Consider the following 20,772-nt stretch of genomic DNA (forward strand, 5'->3'; position numbering starts at 1 on the left):
CAAGAAGTTGAGGAGATGAGAAGAGTCCTTTGTGCATCGGTTGTTGGCAGCCTGATGTATGCAATGATATGTAATGGACCTAACATTTACTATGCAGTAGGGATAGTTAGTAGATATCAGTCTAATCCAGGATTAGATCACTGGATAGCCTTAAAACTATCATCAAGTATCTTAGGAGAATAAGAGACTACATGCTAGTATGGGTCTAAGGATTTGATCCTCATAGGATACACTGACTCTGACTTTTAAATTGATGAGGATTCTAGGAAATCCACTTCAGAATCAATGTTCACTCCTAATGGAGGAGATATAGTCTGGAGGAGCACAAAGCAAGAGTGCATTGATAACTCCACCATGGAGGCAGAATATGTAGCGGCTTGTGAAGCTGCCAATGAGGCTGTATGGCTCAGGAAATTTATCTAATGTGGAATCGAAAGTGAAAAAAATAACTAAAAATAAATTAATATAAGAGGAAAATGTGGCATTTAAAGAAGCATACACCAAAATTGGCTAGCCAACGTGTGTCTATATATGTATATATTTAAAGAAATGCTCAAGTAGAAATATGAGGAAAGGGACCAACATTGAGAAGAAAGAAAAAAAAATATTAAGGTTTATAACCATTTGGCTTTTTGTTTTTGTTTTTTTAAATTAAGTTTATTTCATTCACATTTCTTACAATGATTTGCATCTTTCTTAAGCACAATGATTGAATTCTTAGCCAAATTCCAAAAACAAAAACAACTTTTTTAAAAGCTTCTCAAATTTTGGCTTGATTTTTTAAACCATTGATGAAAAGTAGATAATAAAGGAAGATATTTGGAGGTAAAAATATTGTCCATATGCTTAATTTTTAAAACAAAAACAAAAAAATAAAATGGTTATCAAACAGGGCATAAAACAGATCGGAAAGATTATCAGAGAGAGTTTCCTCGCTGAAAAAAAAAATACAAAAAAAATAGTGAAGATAGCCGGAGAAGGTGTTGAAAGGTGGAAAGTGTGGTGGTATTTGTTTTAAAAAAAGATCAAATCAATTTAGTTGTTTCTTTTCTAAGATCATTATTTTGTAGATTAACTCATGAGAAATTTTAGGAAATTTAAAGATGGAAGAAAAGTTAATGAGACAAAAAGTGGAAGTTTGGAAAGAAGGTTGGAGTAAAAAGAAATGAGTTAACTAGAGGAAAGAGAAGTAGATGAGAACAAAATGCTAGTCGAGGGAGATTGGGTATTATTTATTTATTTTTTAAATAATAATGACGATATATGGTTAAAGGTCGGGAGTTTGACCAATATACGGTATATAAGGATGAATTGTTAGATTAAATAGTTGAGCAAGTTTAGGATCATTTTCCTTTTTTTCGAATAAACCATAAGTTAGGTTTTGATTATTGGAGGATGGATGAAGTTGGAGTTTTTGAATCATCCGAACCATGGCCGACAATGGTTCTATGAATGATTTATTTTACGTCATATTTTATTATTATATTATTAGTTAAATATTAGGAAATTTCATGAAATTTATGATTATGAATAATTTTAAAAAAATTAAAGCATTTTTAGAAAAAGGTTTACGAATTTAAGATTTTCAAGTAAAATCACGTTTTACCAAAATTTTATGTTTTTTAGTATTTTAGAGAAAATGCGTTTCATGTTAATTTATAGATTTATGAAATGTTCGTTGAGAAAGATCACGGTTTTAGAATGATTTACAAGCTATTTGAAAATGCAAGATTTTCAAAGGTAACAAGTGGTTTTTAAACCACTAGATCGAGGTATCCATTGTGATTTCCACTACATGACGTGAATATATTTCCATAATGTATTCATGATATACATGAGATCTTTGGGACCCACTTCGGTACACAAAAAGGCTTAAACGGTGGTCGGGGTGTTTTGTTTGGGGGCTACTCTACTTGCACTATGACCACGTTTCTTTGCTATTTACCTTAAGCTTGCTCAGTGAGTAGTATGACCATGTTTGCTCTGCTGTGCATTTGGGGTTGCTCGATGTATAGTATGACCATGTTTCTCTGTTATATACGTTGAATTCCTCCGTATGTAGTATGCCCATGTTTGGATACAAGTTTGGTGATGGTTTATACAAGTTCATGTTCATGATTGCAAGAGAATGTTCATGATTTTATTTGTGTGATATTTCTCAAGTTGTTAATTGGTCATGTTCTACATTGATTTATTGTTTTGCTTATGATTGCAAGAATATTTTTACGATACTCTATATGTATGATATGTCTCTCAAACTTTCATGCTCATGTTTTACATCAATTTATAGAACCTGTATTTCTATTTAACATAAGATTTCTTCAAATTATTTTCCTATGAACTCTCACCCTTCATTATGCATTTTTAGCTAAACCTTTTCAAAATCTTCCCCCCACCAAGTTGTTCTTGAGTTTCAACAAGAATTAGTTGATAAGAAGTTGCCACCTAACTCATCAATTTGTTGCTACGTGTAGCTGAGCATGGAGTTTTAATAAGATTGTGGTTGTGTAAGCGTGTAAGTAATGTATTTCTTTCAAGTTAAGTTTTGAGTTCGCAAAAGAGTTTGACGATAGACTCCAATGCTCATTTGGGGTCTGTTGTCGTCACAACCTATTCTAAGTTCGAGTAGGGTGATCTGAGACGAGATGTGATAGGGTGATTTTTTTAATAAACATATGCAAGGCCAAGACAATGAAAATGAAAAATGTATCAAGGTTAGAAAATGAATGAGAGAAAGAACAAAAACAACAAGAAATAAAAAAGTCGAAGATAAATGACAACGACAAATCGCGATAAATGAAGAGGTAGTATATAAAATGAGAATGAAGTTAAAAATTGATATANGTATATAGGTTGATAATACAACATAATAGAAAATTATCATTTTTTGTTGGAACTACTTTCTTAATTCCAACGCATAGTTTTTTTTTTCTTTCATTTAAAAAGTTGTATTTTAGAATGTTTGTATGAAATATTATTAATTAATAATATTTCAATAAAGCTTTTTAAATGAAAAAAAAAAACTATGCGTTGGAATCGAGGTTGATAATACAAGCACGGTGTCAATTAAGCTACACTCATGTTGGCAAGCTCTATCTACTTATAGAGTTTTCTTATTTTTATTTTCTATTATATTGTATTATGTTTAATGCTATGCTATATGTATCTTTCTTATTTTGAATGTTATGATTTTTATATCTTATTATATTATCTCATGCAAGTTTAATGCTATGATTTTTCATGTTTGTATCGGCTTCATTTTATTCTAAACAATTTACAATTATTTTATATGCAAATATTTCACATCCTTTAGTTTTGTAAATAATTACTAATATTTGATATTATTTTTCAATTTATTTTATAAATTTATGCTCTAACATTAATAATTACGTATACATTTTACAATATACATCTAAATGTTGTATTTTTCATAGATGATTAAAAATGACCATTTAACCTTAGACTACGAGGTTGATAGTATGGACACTATGCCAAAGCTACACTCTTGCAAAATTTATTAAAATTTAAGTTTTAATTTGGCAAGCATTTATTTATTTATTATTATTTTTAATTAAAAACTCAGCAACCCTTTGTAAAGTAAAATTTAAAAAAGAAAGAAAGAAAGAAAGAAAGAAAAGGAAACCCTCCCCTAAACCCTTTCAGCCTCCGCTTACTCTCTCACTTCCTCGCCTCCACCTTCTCTTCTTCTTCACGCCCTCTCCTCCTCCTTTTCGGCAGCTCAGTGTCGTCGGCCCCGGAGTCGCTTCTCTCTGGTTGATTGCGGCCGTCGCGCCTTTCTTCTTGTGTTGTTGTGCAGATGGCACCGCCTTCAAGAAAATCACAGGATGGCTCAAAGTTCAATAAGCATTCCAAGAAGCCATTTAAGTCGAAGAAGAAAACAAGTGAAATAGCTCAAGCCGAAACTATATCGCTGCAGATTGAAGATGATGTTCCTGACTTTCCTAGAGGTCGGCTCTGACTCCGACCTTTTGTTTTATCTTTTAGAAGTCGCCTTGTGTGAATATGAACTGTCCATTGTTATGCGTTTGGGTTTCTATTGAAAGCACGATCAGTTTGGGAGTTAATTTTAGTTAATGCTTCGATATTCTCTCCCGATGAAATGGATTTTATGTTCTAGATAGTAATAGCTTGGAAGACTTTGTTCGGACCGTTTGGTCGTGTTCAACAATGATTCTAATTTGAAGGAAACCCAGTGAATATAAAATATATGACTTGTTCATAATAATATTTAGGCCATTAAATCTTAACAGTTTTCATGTTTAGGCACTTTTCTAATGTCTCTCTCTGAGTTACGTCAATTTACAGGTGGAGGAGGTTATTTAAGCCAAAAAAAGGGGGATAAAGTACGTGCCCAAGGAGATAAGGAGTTTCAGAATGATAATCTGAAGACGACAACAAAAAGAGGAAAGATGAGAAGAAAACATCCGTCAAATGGGGATGATTTGGAATCCTTGTTGAACAATGGTGTGGTGGGAAACCTTCCTAAATATGCAAATAAGATAACTTTGAAGGTATGGCCTATAACAGTTCAGTTAGCTATATATATCAAAGAGGAGGGGGGTAAAGTCTTATCACACATTATAATATGTGAGCTGAGTACTTTTGTTCTTTTATTGCCGTTATTCTTATTTTCTTTTCCTTTTCTGGATAAAGAACCACTAACTGATTATTTTTAATAACTCTTGCCTACTTGCATTTTGTCGTCACTACTATCTCCTTATGTTCGAAGAGGAGAATGTTTTATTAACCTCAATAGTATTTTGAAAATCTTTCAATCTATTGCCAGTCTTAGAACGAATGAGTTAGAGCAAAGCATTAATTTTGATCTCGATCAGCTTCATAGGTGGTTCATTTGGTGGTGTAGATGTGTCCTTATGACTTAAGAAATTTTATGGGATATATTTCTAAATGAAAAATTCTTTTAGGAACTTGTGTCAGAAAAACTTTCAGAGTGCCTTTCATCATGGAATGGAAGTATATGTTCTTTTTTAAGGGGGAGATGTTGAAAAGTATAGAGAGGCTCAATGAAAGCAATGGAATATTTTTTGTAATTGGAAATGGGTTTCGGTTTCGAAGACTTTTTATAATTTTTCCTAGGCAATATCTTACTTAATTGGAAACCTTTTTTGTAGTGGGTTTTTGTTGGCTTAGTTTTTTGTTCGCCCTTGTATTCTTTCATTTTTTTTCTCAATGAAAGCAATTGTTTCTAAAAAAAAATGAAATCTCACTAAGTACTAAACGTCACTAGGGTCCCTATCTATACCTCTGAACACTTTATTGTTCCCCTCCCCCAGATATCCCACAACACGTCACCCACCCTAGCAGACTACAAAAAACAATATTTCTCTCTGAAAGGAAGATTAAGGAGAAACTCCCCCATCATCACACGAATATCCCAAGAAACAACTCCACACAGACCTCGATATTAGCAACCCCAAAGGAGGTGATCCATGTCTCCCTTTGCCTTCTGACAAAGAATACAGCAGAAAGAACCCTTTAACGAGGATATCTTCCCAACAAACCTATCCAAAGTGTTCACCCAACCTAGCAAAACTTGCCAGGTAAAAACTTGATTCTTTGTAATCTTAACCCTCCAAACCACATCAAAGACTGACTCACTAACAGAGGAGGGATCCAACAACAACCTAAAGAAGGACTTACAAGAAAAATCTTCAATAGGGTTAGGGCTCTAGACACAAATATCTCTTCTCCCAGCCCTAAAATTGCACTCATCCAACATAGAAAGAAAGAGACAACCTATGTCGTTTCCTTATTTGATAAATGACAATAGAAGCCGCAAGGAAAGGACATAGAGCTTCCTAACCAAACCAAGTAATCAGAGACCAGAAGATAAATATGAGGAGATGCTGAGTAGAGGGGACTATCGCCCACCCATTGATCTTCCCAAAGATACATATCCTTACAATCCCCCACAATGCAACAAACCAAATGGGAAAAAGTGGGAAGCTCAAGCGAAATAACTTTCCACGTATTTCGGTGTGCCTTTAACCCTATTAGTCACCCAATCAAAGGGGTGAGTGCCATGCTTATTCACAATGATTTATGCCACAATTTAACCCTATTAGTCACCCAATCAAAGGGGTGAGTGCCATGCTTATTCACAATGATTTATGCCACAAGGATTCATGCTCAAGGGCAAATGTCATGCTTACTCTTTTGTTCCCAATAACCTTCCAGCTAACCAGATAAGAACCCTTCCCTTCATTCACCCCTTCCGAAGAAAGTCTCTCACGTACTTCTTAAGGCTCTTGCAAACTAAACTGGGAGCCTGGAACAGGGAGAAGTAATAAATGAGCATGTCGCTCAACATCGATTTGATCAGACTCATCAGAGTAAGTCTACCTCATTAGAACTAACCCTAAAAGGCTCAATAATATTTCCCTCCACCCCCTAAAATAAGCCTACTTAAGACATACACGACGATTAAAAACAAGAACGGAGACACAAGGACCCCTTGTCTTAAACCTCTACAAATCTTAATCGAGGCTCCATTGATGAGGATAGAGTAATTCACATTTCTAACACTACACCACATCCACATCCTCCACTTATACCCATAGCCTTTCTTTTGTATCACCTTATCCAGAAAGTCTCAATTGTCATGATCATAAGCATTTTCAAAGTCAAGGAGACTTGGTGGCACCTTTCCTCTTTGATCTTAGTGGTGTATGTTCTTAGTAGGCATGTCTTGGTAAGACTGGAGAAAGGTGTGATTGAGGGGCTTAAGTTGGACGAGGAGCTAGTTTGCTTAACCCACATTTAGTTTGTAGATGACACTATTTTCTTCTATTTAACATTCGTGGCCAACTTCTAATTGGACTTTTGTGGAACAATTTTCTATTCAACTGAATTTGATTCCACCAAGTTGATGCGCCTCCCTTTTAACTTCAAAGATATGAGCTTAACTTTCTTTCCTTCGGTAGTGTTCATGTAATCGAAGAAGCTTTCAACGTTCTTGATCCAATCAAGGAAGGCTTCCACGTCCAATTTGCTGCTGAATGTAGGTAAGTCAATCTTCTTCCTATAATTTTCCTGCCACTCTTCTCTTTCGTATTCATAAAATCTTGGAAAATGATGTCTTCTTGCTGGTGTTTGCTTCTGTTCTTCACTTTCAAATGAAGAAGATTCATATTCTTGAAGTTCTTGAATGGGTTCTTGGAATCTTGGAGCTTGAAAGAGTATGCGATCTCCCCTTGGTAAATTCGAATTGCCCATGTTGTCTTCTCTAGAACTTCTTCCTGCAGTTACTAGTGTAGGTCTTCTTCTCTGTTCACCCCCTCTGTTTTCCTCTGCTCGTTGAGGAATGTTAGCCAAGACTAAATCCATCTATCTTGACATTCTGGCCATTATTACATTCATTGCATCGATAATTTATTTCATTTCTCCCATTGACTCTTCTACAACCAACAATCGGGCAGTAGTTGATCTTGGAGAAAGGATTTCGATATGCTCGGAGAGGGTTTCTGCGTCCTTCCCTTTTTCTGGTGTTGGTAGTGTTCTTACCAGCCATGGAGTCCTCAAAAGTGTGGAGCTCTGATGCCAATTTGATGTACCACCAAATAGGAATTTTATTCAAATGATCGAAGTTGTGAAAATTCAAGAGAAGGGTTCCTATATATAGGTAAGATAGGATAACTAAAAGGGAATTAAAATGTAACTAATCTAGGACTAACCAAGATTAATTTTGATTTTACTATTTTATCCAAATCCTATTACATCATCCTCTCTTTGGTAGGTTAAAATTCCAAATAAGGTTAAGGTTTTTGCTTAACAGATTTTACATAGGAAAGTGAATACCTTGGAACATGTTCAACTTCCTTCATCTTGTTTCCGCAAGGGTGCATTCCTTGTAAGAGGTAGGAGGAGGACCTTAAAGCTTTGAGTCCTAGACCTTTTTGTATTGGGATTTGAACCTTTGATCTCAAAGGAAGAAGTACATACCAATTACCATGGAGCTATGTCCATCTTAGTAGTACTAGGTCTTTTTTGTCCTTGTTGACCTTCGTCTTGTTTTCTATTGGATTTGAGTCTTTTTTCGCATTTTGCTTTGGGCTCATTTACGTTTCCATTGAAAAAAGAAGTTAAGAAGTTAATCAAACTTACTTCCTATGATATTCTTCTGTTGTTATTGTGAAAAATTTTATTAACTAATTTACATATGTTAAATTTCATTTGAACATGGCGTCTCCTACCTTTTCCCTTTTCCCTTCTCTATTGGTGCATGGTAAATGCTCATTCTCGATTATTTATTTTCAGAATATAAATCCAAGAATGAAATTTTGGGGAGTTGTTGCCGAAGTTAATAAGAAGGATCTTGTTATTAGTCTACCGAGGGGCTTACGTGGATTAGTGTCTGCTGCTGATGCCTTTGATCCAATTTTGGAAAAAGAAATCGAGGTAGGATTTACACATTTCTTGAGAAGTCATATTGCATCGAAACTGTTACTGCATGTTATGGTGTTGAACAAAATACTCAACCATTCAATTTTTTTCTTACTAGGATCCAGAGCATAATTTACTTCCTGTCATGTTCCATGTTGGGCAACTGGTTCCATGTGTTGTGCTGCAAGTGGATGATGACAAGAAAGAATCAGGGAAGAGAAAGATCTGGCTTTCATTACGTTTATCTATATTGTACAAAGACTTCACATTGGACCTTCTTCAAGAAGGAATGGTATATAAATTTAATTTCATTAATTTTGACCCTTTTTCTTGCTTTGTCTCTTTCGGAGTTTTCATACTCTGTTTTTTTAATCTAAAAAATATAAAAATATTTTTAGCAGTATAATATTAGTTACATGCAATATGTTCTGTTTTTTTAACTCCCTTAGAAAACTTAGTTACGTTAGATCTTCACAAATCAATTATTGTCTAGACCTTATCATATTCATTTTTTTTGGTATAATAAACAATTCATTGATATGTATAAGGGGGAAACCCCAAGCAAATTATAATAGAGATCGCCAATTACTAACTAAAAAGGATACACTGAAATGAGTGAAAGAGTGCTTTAGTTTACACCAAGAAAAAGCAGTGGACAAAACAAGCTCCAAGAACCGAGCACTAGAAGAAAAAGTATCATTTACTAATCTTCTGTTTCGTTCACCCCATAAGCACCAAAAGAACGCATGAAGAAAGGCCAACCAAATCGTCTTCTTAGTACCACCAAAAGGATGACTCACGAAAAATGAAGCCAAAACACAATAAATGTTATTAGGACAAGTAAAAAACCAGCCAAATGCAGGCAAAATAAGATCCCAAAAGCTGATAGCAAAAGAATAGTGGAAAAATAGATGGGCCGACGATTCATCATGCTTGTGACACATGACGCCAAGAGGGAGAAAGAGACATATAAGGCATACGATACTGCAGATGGTCAGCAATATTAATGGCACCTCAGCTGAGCTCCCAAAGAAAGATTTTATTTTTTTGGGATATCTATCTTTCCAAATCACTGAATAAAGATCAGCAAGACAGAGTTCAAGTTACCCACCAAATCCGCCATAAGAGATTTAATAGTAAAATCCATTGAAGGATCAAGCTGCTCCAACCAAGTATCAGGAGAGGAATGCAAATGGACAAAGGCCAGATAAAGGGATAATGAAGCCCATTCAACAATCTCCAACTCAGTAAGATTACGACGTAAGTTCAAATTTCATGCAAACGTAGAAGGGATCCAAGCATTAGCAACAGTTAGGCTCTTGAACAAGACGTTAAAGCCTCGGATAAGCATTGGCAAAAACACCACAACTAAGCCAAGAGTCATGCCAAAAAGACGTAGAAGCACCATCACCAATACGATGACTAATCCGATTGGCAATCAAGTCAATAAAATGACAAATGTACCTCCATGGAGCTTTGGAAGAACTACCAGAGATAGGAGTGGGCCACACACAATCATAAGAATAATACTTAGCAACGATGAGATTCTTCCATAAGGCATCATGCTCAGATAAGAATCGCCAAATCTATTTTGCAAGAAGAGTAGAATTTCGATGTTCAAAATTTCCAATGTCATTGAGGTCACTGATAAATCACCCAATTCACATTATGCAAGCTTCTATCACCATGAGAACCTTCTCAAAAGAAGTCACAAATCAATTTATCAAGGCAATTAATAATAGAGGAAGGAGTTTGAAACCAAGACAAATAATAAAGTAGGGAGGCTAGAAAGAGTGGCTTGAATATGCGTGTGTCATCAGTAAACTGTAAATGGTTTATGTTGTTGAACACCAATGCCCTTTTGAAATATATGCATACTTCCAATTATGAAGTTTATGCTGAAATCTTTCCACCACAGGCTGCCAAAATAAAACAAACTTAGAATTGCCACCCAAAGGAAGCCCTGAATAAGATGCAGACCAGAAACCTCTTTTACACCCAAAAGAACGCGATAACCATTCAAAATCAGAGTTTGGAACATGAATTGCAAGAAGCTTACTCTTAGCAAGATTGATTTTAAGCCCTGAAGCACATTAAAAAATGTGGACAATGTCAAACAAGCTCTGTATGGTAGATCTCTTAGTAGTAGAGAACAACAAAGTGTCATCAGTAAACTGTAAATGGTTCAAAGAAAAAGCCGATTGATTGAAAGGATGAGCAACAGTAAGACCCAAAGCGAAGCTATGATCAAGAAGACAACTCATACAATCAACAACTAAAATAAATAAGAAGGGAGAGAGAGGGTCCCTCTATCTTATGCCGTGTGAGGGAATAATCTTGCCACAAGGGCGACCATTAATAATGATGTAGTAATTTGCACTATTGATGCAACCTCTAATCCAAGTGCGCCAGTGACAACTAAAACCTTTAATCTGGAGAATGAGGTCGAGAAAGTCTCAATTAGTCGTATCAAAGGCCTTCTCAAGGTCAAGTTTTAAGACAACCCCTGGTTTTTTCCTAAAAGTCCAATCATCAATGAGTTCATTAGCCATCAAGGAAGCATCAAGAATCTGTTTATTAGCCACAAAAGCAAGTTGATTGGCAGCAATGGTGAAAGGAAGAACCTTCCTAAAAGTCCAATCGACAAAGGGAAGATTTGATTTGTTGGCTGAGGTGAAATGCATAGTGCCAGCTTGTAAGGTGGTAAGCCGTGCTCGAAAGGTAACTGCAAAGAGAGAAGGTTGTGAAAAAGAGGGTGAGGCCAAATTTGTGGGACTATTATTCTGGTTTTGGAAACTAAAGGATGGGGTTAACTCGAGTGGTTTAATATGGCTAGGGTTTTCGGTCGGATTGGGGAGAGATATTGGGTCGAGATGTGGGCCCATTGTTTGGTCAATCAAGGAGAGGGAAGGGGGAAGATTTATCTGCTCCTTAATTGTAGGAGATTCGCGCAATGGCTCAAGATATTGGGAGAGGGTGGGAGAGTTCGATTGATTTGTTTTAGCAGCAATGAACTTACCTTTTTCATTCATTCGAGAGTCAATGAGATCTACGATTTCAACATCTACGTTAATGTTATTTCCTTGTGAAGAGATAGGGTTCTGTCGCTGCCCCTGTACTCTGGCGTCGACAACTTGGATTTTCACAGTTGTTTGATCGTCGACCAGCTCCCTTGGTAGTTGGATTTCATATGGAATGAAGCCTCTCTTATTTTCATGGATCTTCAAGTGTGCAAAATAGAGAATTGGGCCTCTTTCAGTTTGATTTGAGGGATGAAGATATCCACCACACATGTCATCAATGTACTTGAAGGTGGCTTCGGTCCAATATGTAATTGGGAGATGAAACACGTCGATCCATCCTCCATTAGATGCTAAGATGTTGGTTGAATGATGAGGGTATGGATGGTGAAAGAAACTTGAGTTTCAGATGACCATGGTTAACCAATCCGAATTAGCACATAATTTTTAAGCAATTTCTGAGCTATAAACATGCAATAGGGCTTTGTTGTCAGAGAGAGGGTTAATAGTGCTGCGAGATGATAGATATGTTTTGAGACATTCTCGGATAACTGGCTATGAATCAGTGTGCAAATCGTTGGACAGTCACCATAGCTTTCCAATCTAACCCGTGGATGCAGGGGGGCTAGAGAAGAACTTGAACTGCCCTGATTGGGTGGGAGAGTATCATTATGATGTTGAAGGGTGGGTGCTTCTTGTTTGAACGACTGCTTTATTTGATCGAGTAGTAGTGTTGATTGTTGCATTTTTCAGTGAACTAGGTTTCCTGGTATAATCAGATATCAATGAAAAGAAAGAAAACCAGCTGTCTTTTGTCTAACATGGCAGGGATGAGGATATTGGTGTGGTGGCCAGATTATTCTAGTAAGGTAAGCTTGCCAAAATAGCCATATTTGTTATCGTGCTTTTCAAGTCAGAGTATCACCATTGTCATTCAACATTCTGAAAAATATGTGGTTGCAGGGGTCCTTGAAAAGAGAGTTGAAAGAGGTGGCTAGCCATTCAAGAGATTTCCATGAGACAAAAATTGAGTGAACGTTGGAATGGCTTTGTTCTGATAGCTTGAAGTGTTTTCCTTTGATCAGTGCAATCAGTGATAGAGAGAATTTTCCGGTCAATATGGATTGACCGGATAATAGTGGAAGTATTGGTCGGAGGTGGCTGTGGCATGGTGGTCGGAGCTAGATATGGTAATTACTATGGTGGGGAGGATGATAGGAGAGGGGAGAGGAGAGAGGAGAGAGCATTTTGGTAGCGTCCATTTGCCAGACCTTATCATTGATATGGGATAGATCTCATCCTTCTCGTTTTTCTTTCTAATATTGTTTTCTGTTCTATGATATCCATTAATGATATTGAATCATGCAATTGCTAAGTTTTTTTTTTGAGTTTTAACCATTTAGTGAATATGGTTTTGTTGTTGGTACATATAAATGAATACTCTTTCAGGTTCTAACATCATATGTGAAAAGCATTGAAGATCATGGCTACATTCTTCATTTTGGTTTGACTTCTTTCACTGGGTTTTTGCCAAAGACCAAACAATCTGGTAAGAAGTCCTTGTGTTGTTGTTGGTTTTTTTTTTTTTTTTTTTTGAAGAAAAAGAAGTCCCGACCAACTATTTTAGAAATAAGTTTGAGATTAAAATTGTATCACTTTGTATTAGATGGACCCTCGGTGTTTGGGCTTGTTTTGTTTCCCAGTAGTATTTTTGCTTATATTGTTCTCCTGGGAAGTGATGAGGGTGCTACGGGGGTGGTAACCTAGTTGAGATGATTGGGTGCACTTCCCGATCCTAAAGTTTTGCTCTGCTAGTATCTTGTTGTATTTTGAGCATTAGACTCATTTCATTATTTTAAAGAAGAGGCTTGTTTCTTGTTTCAAAAAAAAAAAAAAAAAAATTGTAAGTATAAAAACTCAAAGAGAGAAAGATGGAAGTTCAATTAGGTATATTTATCATGTTTTATATTTTAATTTTCAATATTGCATTTTTCATATGTATTTGTAATTGTAATCAGCACAATACTTTTTACAAATTGTGATTGTGTTTTGCTTCTTGTCCTTTGTTTTTGGTTTTTGCAGATCAACCTGGGAATGAAGTGCAAGTTGGGCAACTTCTTCAATGTGTTGTTAGAAGCATTGACAAAACTCGTAAAGTGGTTTATTTTAGCTCTGATCAAGATATTGTGTCCAGCAGTGTGGTAATATCCATGTGTCCTTCATTTTCTATGCTACTTTTTTTTGGTTCTCTCAGAGAGTTCCCCTTCCATCAGTTGTTATCATGGCTCATCATTGTTATGATTTTAATTCATAAATGTTACAGGCGAAGGATCTAAAAGGTATTTCAATCGACCTTCTCATCCCTGGCATGATGGTTAGTGCACGAGTACAATCAACCCTTGAAAATGGGATCTTGCTGTCCTTTCTCACTTATTTTAATGGAACTGTGAGTTATTATCCATCTACCTTTTAATTTGTTTAAACATATCAATACATTTAGGATCATGTTGTGGGAGGTGCTTTTGAATCCAACTTAAGGGAGGAGGTAAAATTTTGTGGGAGATGACAGTTTTTAGAGGGATCGAGAGATTGGGTTATGAAGTTTGGGGTGGCTAGGTTCAATGACTCGTTGTGGGCGTTGGCTACTAGACCTTTTTTCTAATCATGATTTTGACTTGTTCTCTGGGATTGGAGTAGTTTTCGGTAGATAGGATCATACTCCTTTTGGTTGGGGCTTATTTTTTGTATGCCTTTTTGTATTCTTTCATTTCTCTTTATGGAATCCTGGTATCTTACACAAGAAAAAGAAATAAAATACATTTAGGATCCTAACTCAACCATTATTCATCTAGCGGTTTAGTGGTAAAGGCATCTATGTCTTCCCGAAGTTTGAATGTTAAATCCCTGCTCCATAATTGTTGAACTTAAAAAAGATGATTATTCTTCTTATTTCTTTAAAATGTACCCATTTATTGCTTTGTTTGACATGCTTTTGTCGTCAATTGCTTTTTTTCAGGTTGATATGTTTCACTTGCAAAATAGTTTTCATTCTTCAAATTGGAAAGATTATTACAACCAAAACATGAAGGTATCATGTGAAATTATTCGCTAGTTACATTCTATTACACTAATCTTTACCATGATGCCAAACTCATGTCATATCTTGGATTTTCTCCAATTTGTTGCTATAGGTTCAGTAAATCAATAAGAAGGTACCACAGGTATCTATTTTCTTTAGAAACCAATTTTGAAAGCACGCTAGTCATGAGTCATCCATGTTTTGACTGGTTCAAACTCCTTAATAAAAATTATAAAATCTGATTTGGATGTAAAATATTGCACGGGGTTTCCAACCAAACATTCATCTGTCAAGTGCCAGCCCAGTTTTTAAGCAAGAGGAGAGAACTAGGTCTTCTGTGCTTTATAGGTGATTTGTGAATGGTTTTGCATAGTATTACTTTCCTGGATTGTTTCTTACCGAACATTGAATTAAGGACTGTGCAGTTTGGTCTTTTACTTGGCAATAGCTTACTATTGGTTAGGTGGTTAAAACAGTTAGGCTTAGTATGAGATTGCTGTAGCTTTTAAAATAATTGTTGTTAGGTTTGCTTTATGAAAAATCAGTTGTGAAAGGAAGTAAAATAGTGTTTAGTAAATTTTAATTTTTTAAATTAGAAAAATTAGATATGGTGTTTGACAAATTAATACTAAATTGATGTAATTTAATTTCAACTAATTTTGTTTAATATAAAATTATTTGATAAACGTTTAAGAAAAATAATTGTCCTGCACGTAAGCTGACCCAGACACTCACAATATCTAAAAAAAGAAAAATAATTATTGTAAGACACTTGAATTATTTAAAATTTGAAAATATATGTGCAAAATATATCAATATGGAAGAATATTGTTAGAATATATTTATCTAAATGGTTAAAAAAGTAGCAAATTTTTAGAAAAGCTAAATCTAAAAGCTATTGCTATCAACTTTTACCTGTTAGTTAGAATTTAAAAAGTGATTCTCATAGATTAATTAATAATTTAATTTACCCATTGTTTTGTTTTCTCATTTTGGTTGGTGAATTGTATTTTGTAATGGGTATGATGTAGGTGCTAAGGATGTGTCAATCTAGTTGAGATATCCAGGTGCACCCTGACCCTTTGTTCGTGTTCAGTGGCTGGATTATTCCTTTCATCTTTTGTATCTTGAACATTAGCCTCTTTTCATTACATTAATGAAAAGTCCTGTTTCCGTTTTAACAAAATCTATAATTTTATTTACCAAACAATGAGTGCGGTTAAGATTTTTCCAAAATCACTTTCTACGATTGCAAACACAATCCCAAACGAAGCTTTAGTATATTGATTGAAGCTAATGGTCAGGATGGCAGTCAAGTTAATATGAGTCAGCTTTCTAAAATATAATTCGGTCAATACAATAATACAAAGGTCTGTTGCAGTGTCTATCAGGTTGATTGGCCTGGTGTTAACTTTGAGCACTAGTCTCGATGTTTTATATTGTCATTATAATTGGTAATCAGGGGGATTTTGGATGAAAAGAGATGTAAAAAATCTCTCCATGAACGACCATTCCTCTCCTAACACGTTACAAGCTTCATGAATATCTTTGTAGGATTTTTTTCCTTATGGTTCAATATGTTTTCCCCATTTTTCAATGTATACTTTCTTTGATGATTATGTTTTTGCCTCTGCCACTTAATTAATGGTTTTTACTTTCTTTGATGATTATGTTTTTGCCTCTGCCACTTAATTAATGGTTTTTTCTTATGTGCTGCTATTCGAAGCACATTTCTAATTGATGGTAAATGGCCAATTATTTTTGTATCCTGAATCCAATCAAATTAGTTCTTACTCCATTACATTAATGAAATTGTGTTTCCTTTTTTTTTAAAATGGGTTCTTCCTTCGAGTTCTATTTCTTGGACCTTGTCGTATATTAATGTTAATATATATTTTTTCTTATAAAGGTGAATGCTCGGATATTATTTATTGATCCTTCAACTAGAGCTGTGGGGTTGACATTGATTCCACATCTCATTCATAACAAGGCTGCACCTCCAGTAAGTTATTATAAAAATGTCTGAAAAATCATTAAGTGAATTATTTAGAGCTGGAAATTGACTGATATTAAAATTTTGGTTATGTTTAATACCTTCTCTCATTGGGTGTTTATTGCCAAGGGTCCATTCATTTAATGGGTTTTGCCATGGGCAAAACAAACATTTAATATATTTATTTGTTTCACAGGTTTTCATTTTAAACAAATCTAGGATATTATTATTTAGGGAATGTAAAGACCCAACAAACATGAGGTTTTCAATAACCTGTGTTACATAGGTGGGATTTTTGTGTCTTTTTTTTTTTTTTTTTAAAGAATTTTCTTATGATTCAGTTTCTTTGTATTTTGGAGCATTTTTTTTTTTTTTCAAAAAGGGGATACTTTTATACCTAGGAAAAATATGACCTGATGAATGAATGAAACACCTTAATTACACCTTTCATGATTCACATCCATGTATGAGGTCCTATTTTCTATTACCACATGCGTGAACATCTTAATGACATTGAACAAACATTGTCAATCAACACACGTTATCAATCATCACACTTTCCAGTCATCATACTTTATGGCCAATACGTAGATATGTATCCAATTGGCCTTAAGGCCGTCCATCAGAAAGATCCACTTACCTTAAAATAAAGTTCCAACACAAGTCACCACAAAGGTTCTTGCCTGGCCTAAACGATTCTTGCCAAGTATTATTAAATTTCAAAGATTAGGAAAAAAGATTAAACCCCTAATTGGCTCTATAAAAATACCCAAACAAAAAGGCCATTAGGATTACCTAAGCAATTGTTAATGAATTGTCACTCTTGAAACCAAATGTTTCCAACTTTGACAATTACTCTTAAACTAGACACAAATTCAATGATTATTGCTGTTTTAGAATCACTTAGAACAACCTTAAAGAGATGGATGGTTTGTTGCCAAAGATTCCAAGAATCCAAAAGGGTTTTTTTTTCCATTTTGTAAAAGAAACCCTTATTGATATGAATAAGGGGAAGACTCCGAAGAACTACAATAGAGATTACCAATTACTGACTAAGAAAAGATAAACTGAAATGAGTAAAAGGGTGCTTTAATTTACACCAAGAAAAAACAGTAGACAAAACTAACTCAAAAAGTCGAGCAGAAGAAAAACATGTATCATGAAAAAGTCGTCTGTTCTTTTCACCCCATAAGCACCAAAGGAAAGCACGGATAAAAGCCAACCAAATGACCTTCTTAGTTCCACCAAAAGGATGTCCCACTAACATCGAGGCCAAAGCATTAGAAATATCATGAGGACAAGTGAAATACCAACCAGAAAGAGGCAAGAGAAGGTTCCAAATGTCAGTAGCAAAAGAACAGTGAAAAAATAGATGAACTGACGATTTAGCATGTTGTGACACATATGACACCAAGATAGAGAAAGAGACATTTAAGGCATATGACGCTGCAAACGATTAGCAGTATTAATGGTAGCGGTGGTTGTATGAGGAGAGCCAACGACAAAGGGTGCTAGGAGAGAGAGAGGTGTCGCAAGTGAGGGAGAAAGAGAGGGAGATAACCCACACAACTGAAGAGGGAGATAACCCATTAACTGGCGACAATTAACATGAGGGGCAACCGAGCAAAGATCGATGGTGGTGTCTTGATTGATCGGTAGCAGTGGCGATTTGTAGAGAGAGAAAATCAAAAGATAGGGAGACGGAGGAGAGTAAATCAAGAGAGGGAAAAACACACTTGTGTGAGAAAGAGGGTGCTTCACGTGGCAGCATGCAACGATGGAGACGGAGGATGATCGTGCAGGCGAACAACAATTGGCAAAAGATTGGGAGAGAGATAGAGAGGCACTCGAGCGAGAGGGTGATGGGAATGTAGGTTTTCTTTGTGACGTGGATGGTGAGTTGGGAGAGAAAAAGATGAGATTGATGAGGGAGGTGGTTGAATGGGTATTTAAAAAACAAAATTTCTCATTTTCTTTTCTTTTTCTTTTTCCCCCAAACCCTAGATGACCTTGTCATCAGCTAATGAACCAGCCATTTTATGCCCAAATCCTAGTCAAAAACTGACAAATCAGCCACTTTAAGCCCAAATCTTCCCCAACTTTAATTCAATAATCCCCACGAGCCCAATGAAATTATATTGACCTTAACTTAATCCAAATGGGGATTTTAGAATCCAAGATGAAAAGGTACATAAACCAAATCAATTGAGAAAAAATAAATTAACCTCACCTAGGGCTCACGGCATTACAAGATTCAAAGACATTCTTCCTTTGTGCTGCTCCTTCCATGGTGCATTCAGACATTAGTTAGAGGACTTCACTTGGTGAGGGGCTGTCCGTTTCTTCAGACTCTCTGGTTTCTGTGGTTGAACTCGTTCGGTTTATGTTTTGTGTGAAACTGGGACGGTAATGGTATGATTGAGGAGGTGCTTCTGTGTATTTTGGCAGAAGGGCAACGTTTGGTGGCATTCTAGTAACTCCTTTGGCTCGAGCTTTGCCCCTTTTTGTAAATTTCATACATAAATGAAATTTGTTTCTTATCCAAAAAAAAAAAAAAATCATTTTATGATATTCCAAGACACATCTTCTTCCATTTTATAAATTTTGTGTTGTATCTTTCTGGACCAGGTGATTTATCATTTTTGATTCCCTCGATGCTGGAAAAGTGCTAAAATCTTCTCCTCAATGAGAAGCTCCACTAGATTCCTTAGTATTAGACTTGGGCGGGCTGATCCCAATCTAAAGCCTTCAAAGATTTTCTTCATTTGATTCCACTTTACATTCATAATACTTTTGCCTTTATATGGTAATACTAGTTTTTTACAATTTTTCTTGTTTCCCTCTGGCAGACATCCTCGTCTCTTGAAGAGACTTTCCATCATATATTCTTGTAAAGAATTTCATATTCAAAGTATTCTCTGTCAAATTCCCCTCATTCTTGATGTTATACTCTCTTGGAACTTTTGTAATTATTGTTCTTTTGATATTCCAGTTAAGTGGAAAGTTGGTTGTAACTTCTCCTTTGTATCCCTCTTTTCATTCACTTCACAAAAGAAAAAAGGGATCTTATTGTTTTATAGAATAAAAATGGTACATTTTTGACAGACTAGTGTCTAAGCATTCTAATAAATTTCAATATTATGTACATAAATGTGTCTATGGTACTAAAGAATTTTCTGTTGTATATATTTCGTTGATCAACTTAGATCAGAGGCCTTCCGTTTACATTCTTTTGTTTGTATATTTATTCCTTTATTTCTCACGAAAAAAGAAAGAAGAAATCCTATTATATATCAGAAACTATATAACTAGTATCTTTCACTTAGTTTTCACTGAGTGGTGCAAATTGTAGAAACTTGCAGTTAGACACTATGTAGATTAATTTATTTAACAAGTTATTGGTGTTACTTTTGGTAGTTGCCGGGGTTCCCAGAGTTACATTATAATTTTGTTCCTACACTGATGATCACTTTGTAAATAAGTTTAACTGTAGTATTGTTAAAAATGACTAACATGATTCAAACATATAGCATCAATCTGTCTCGAAAATTTCTTTACTCTCCTTGTGTACTTTGCCATGCATGTATAATGTTGGGTGGTCAATAACTTCAACCTTGCAAAATGTCTCCATAATTCTCTATATGTGTCCTTATACTTCTAGATGCATCGTCTATTTGACCATGTACATTTACTGTTTGTTACTTACTCCTGAAATTTTTGAATTTATTTTCTCTCATTTTCAATGTAGCATGTGAGAATTGGTGATATATATGATTCTGCAAAAGTTGTTAGGGTTGATAGAGGTTCCGGCCTGCTTCTTGAAGTAACATCTTCTCCGGAATCAACTCCAACATTCGTTAGTGTGAGTTTCTTTAGTTGCTTTTGTTGTTTATAACTATTAGTGCCTTCTTGTTAACCAGTTTATAATTTATATTGACTGCAGGTATCTGATATGGCTGAAGAGGTCGTGAAAAAGATTGGAAAGAAGTTTAAAGAGGGGAGTCATGTTCGTGTTCGTATTCTTGGCTTTAGACATTTGGAGGGACTTGCAATTGGGACTTTGAAGGTTGTGTTCCTTGATTAACTTTACGAAAAATGAAGCAACACTAATATGATATCCATCAATCACTAGGTTGTCAGCTTTAATTGTTTGGTAAGATGCAACTTTATATTGGAAAAACGTGTAAAAGAATGAGAAGAAGATGAAACATGGTCAAGAGAATAAAATCAGTTAACCTGTAGTTGGAGGGAGGGAG

At 35.3% G+C, this 20,772-nt stretch overlaps 1 protein-coding gene across 3 annotated transcripts in view; it reads left to right on the forward strand.

The window, feature by feature from the left end:
• The first annotated feature begins 3,613 nt into the window (after positions 1-3,613).
• The window catches only part of LOC120072689 (rRNA biogenesis protein RRP5), a 38,104-nt gene continuing 20,945 nt past the window's right edge, over positions 3,614-20,772 (forward strand). For 2 of the 3 annotated variants that reach the window (XM_039025138.1, XM_039025140.1), the window contains exons 1-11: positions 3,614-3,968; positions 4,327-4,532; positions 8,299-8,439; positions 8,543-8,716; positions 12,894-12,993; positions 13,527-13,645; positions 13,768-13,890; positions 14,461-14,532; positions 16,433-16,525; positions 20,265-20,378; positions 20,460-20,582. In XM_039025138.1, coding sequence (XP_038881066.1) covers positions 3,818-3,968; positions 4,327-4,532; positions 8,299-8,439; positions 8,543-8,716; positions 12,894-12,993; positions 13,527-13,645; positions 13,768-13,890; positions 14,461-14,532; positions 16,433-16,525; positions 20,265-20,378; positions 20,460-20,582 — 1,416 coding nt within the window. In that variant the 5' untranslated portion in view covers positions 3,614-3,817. The remainder of the gene's footprint in view (positions 3,969-4,326; positions 4,533-8,298; positions 8,440-8,542; positions 8,717-12,893; positions 12,994-13,526; positions 13,646-13,767; positions 13,891-14,460; positions 14,533-16,432; positions 16,526-20,264; positions 20,379-20,459; positions 20,583-20,772) is intronic. The other variant, XM_039025139.1, reaches the window with a different exon arrangement.

The sequence above is a fragment of the Benincasa hispida genome, chromosome 3 (assembly GCF_009727055.1).
Source record: "Benincasa hispida cultivar B227 chromosome 3, ASM972705v1, whole genome shotgun sequence".
In the NCBI taxonomy this organism is placed as follows: Eukaryota; Viridiplantae; Streptophyta; class Magnoliopsida; order Cucurbitales; family Cucurbitaceae; genus Benincasa; species Benincasa hispida.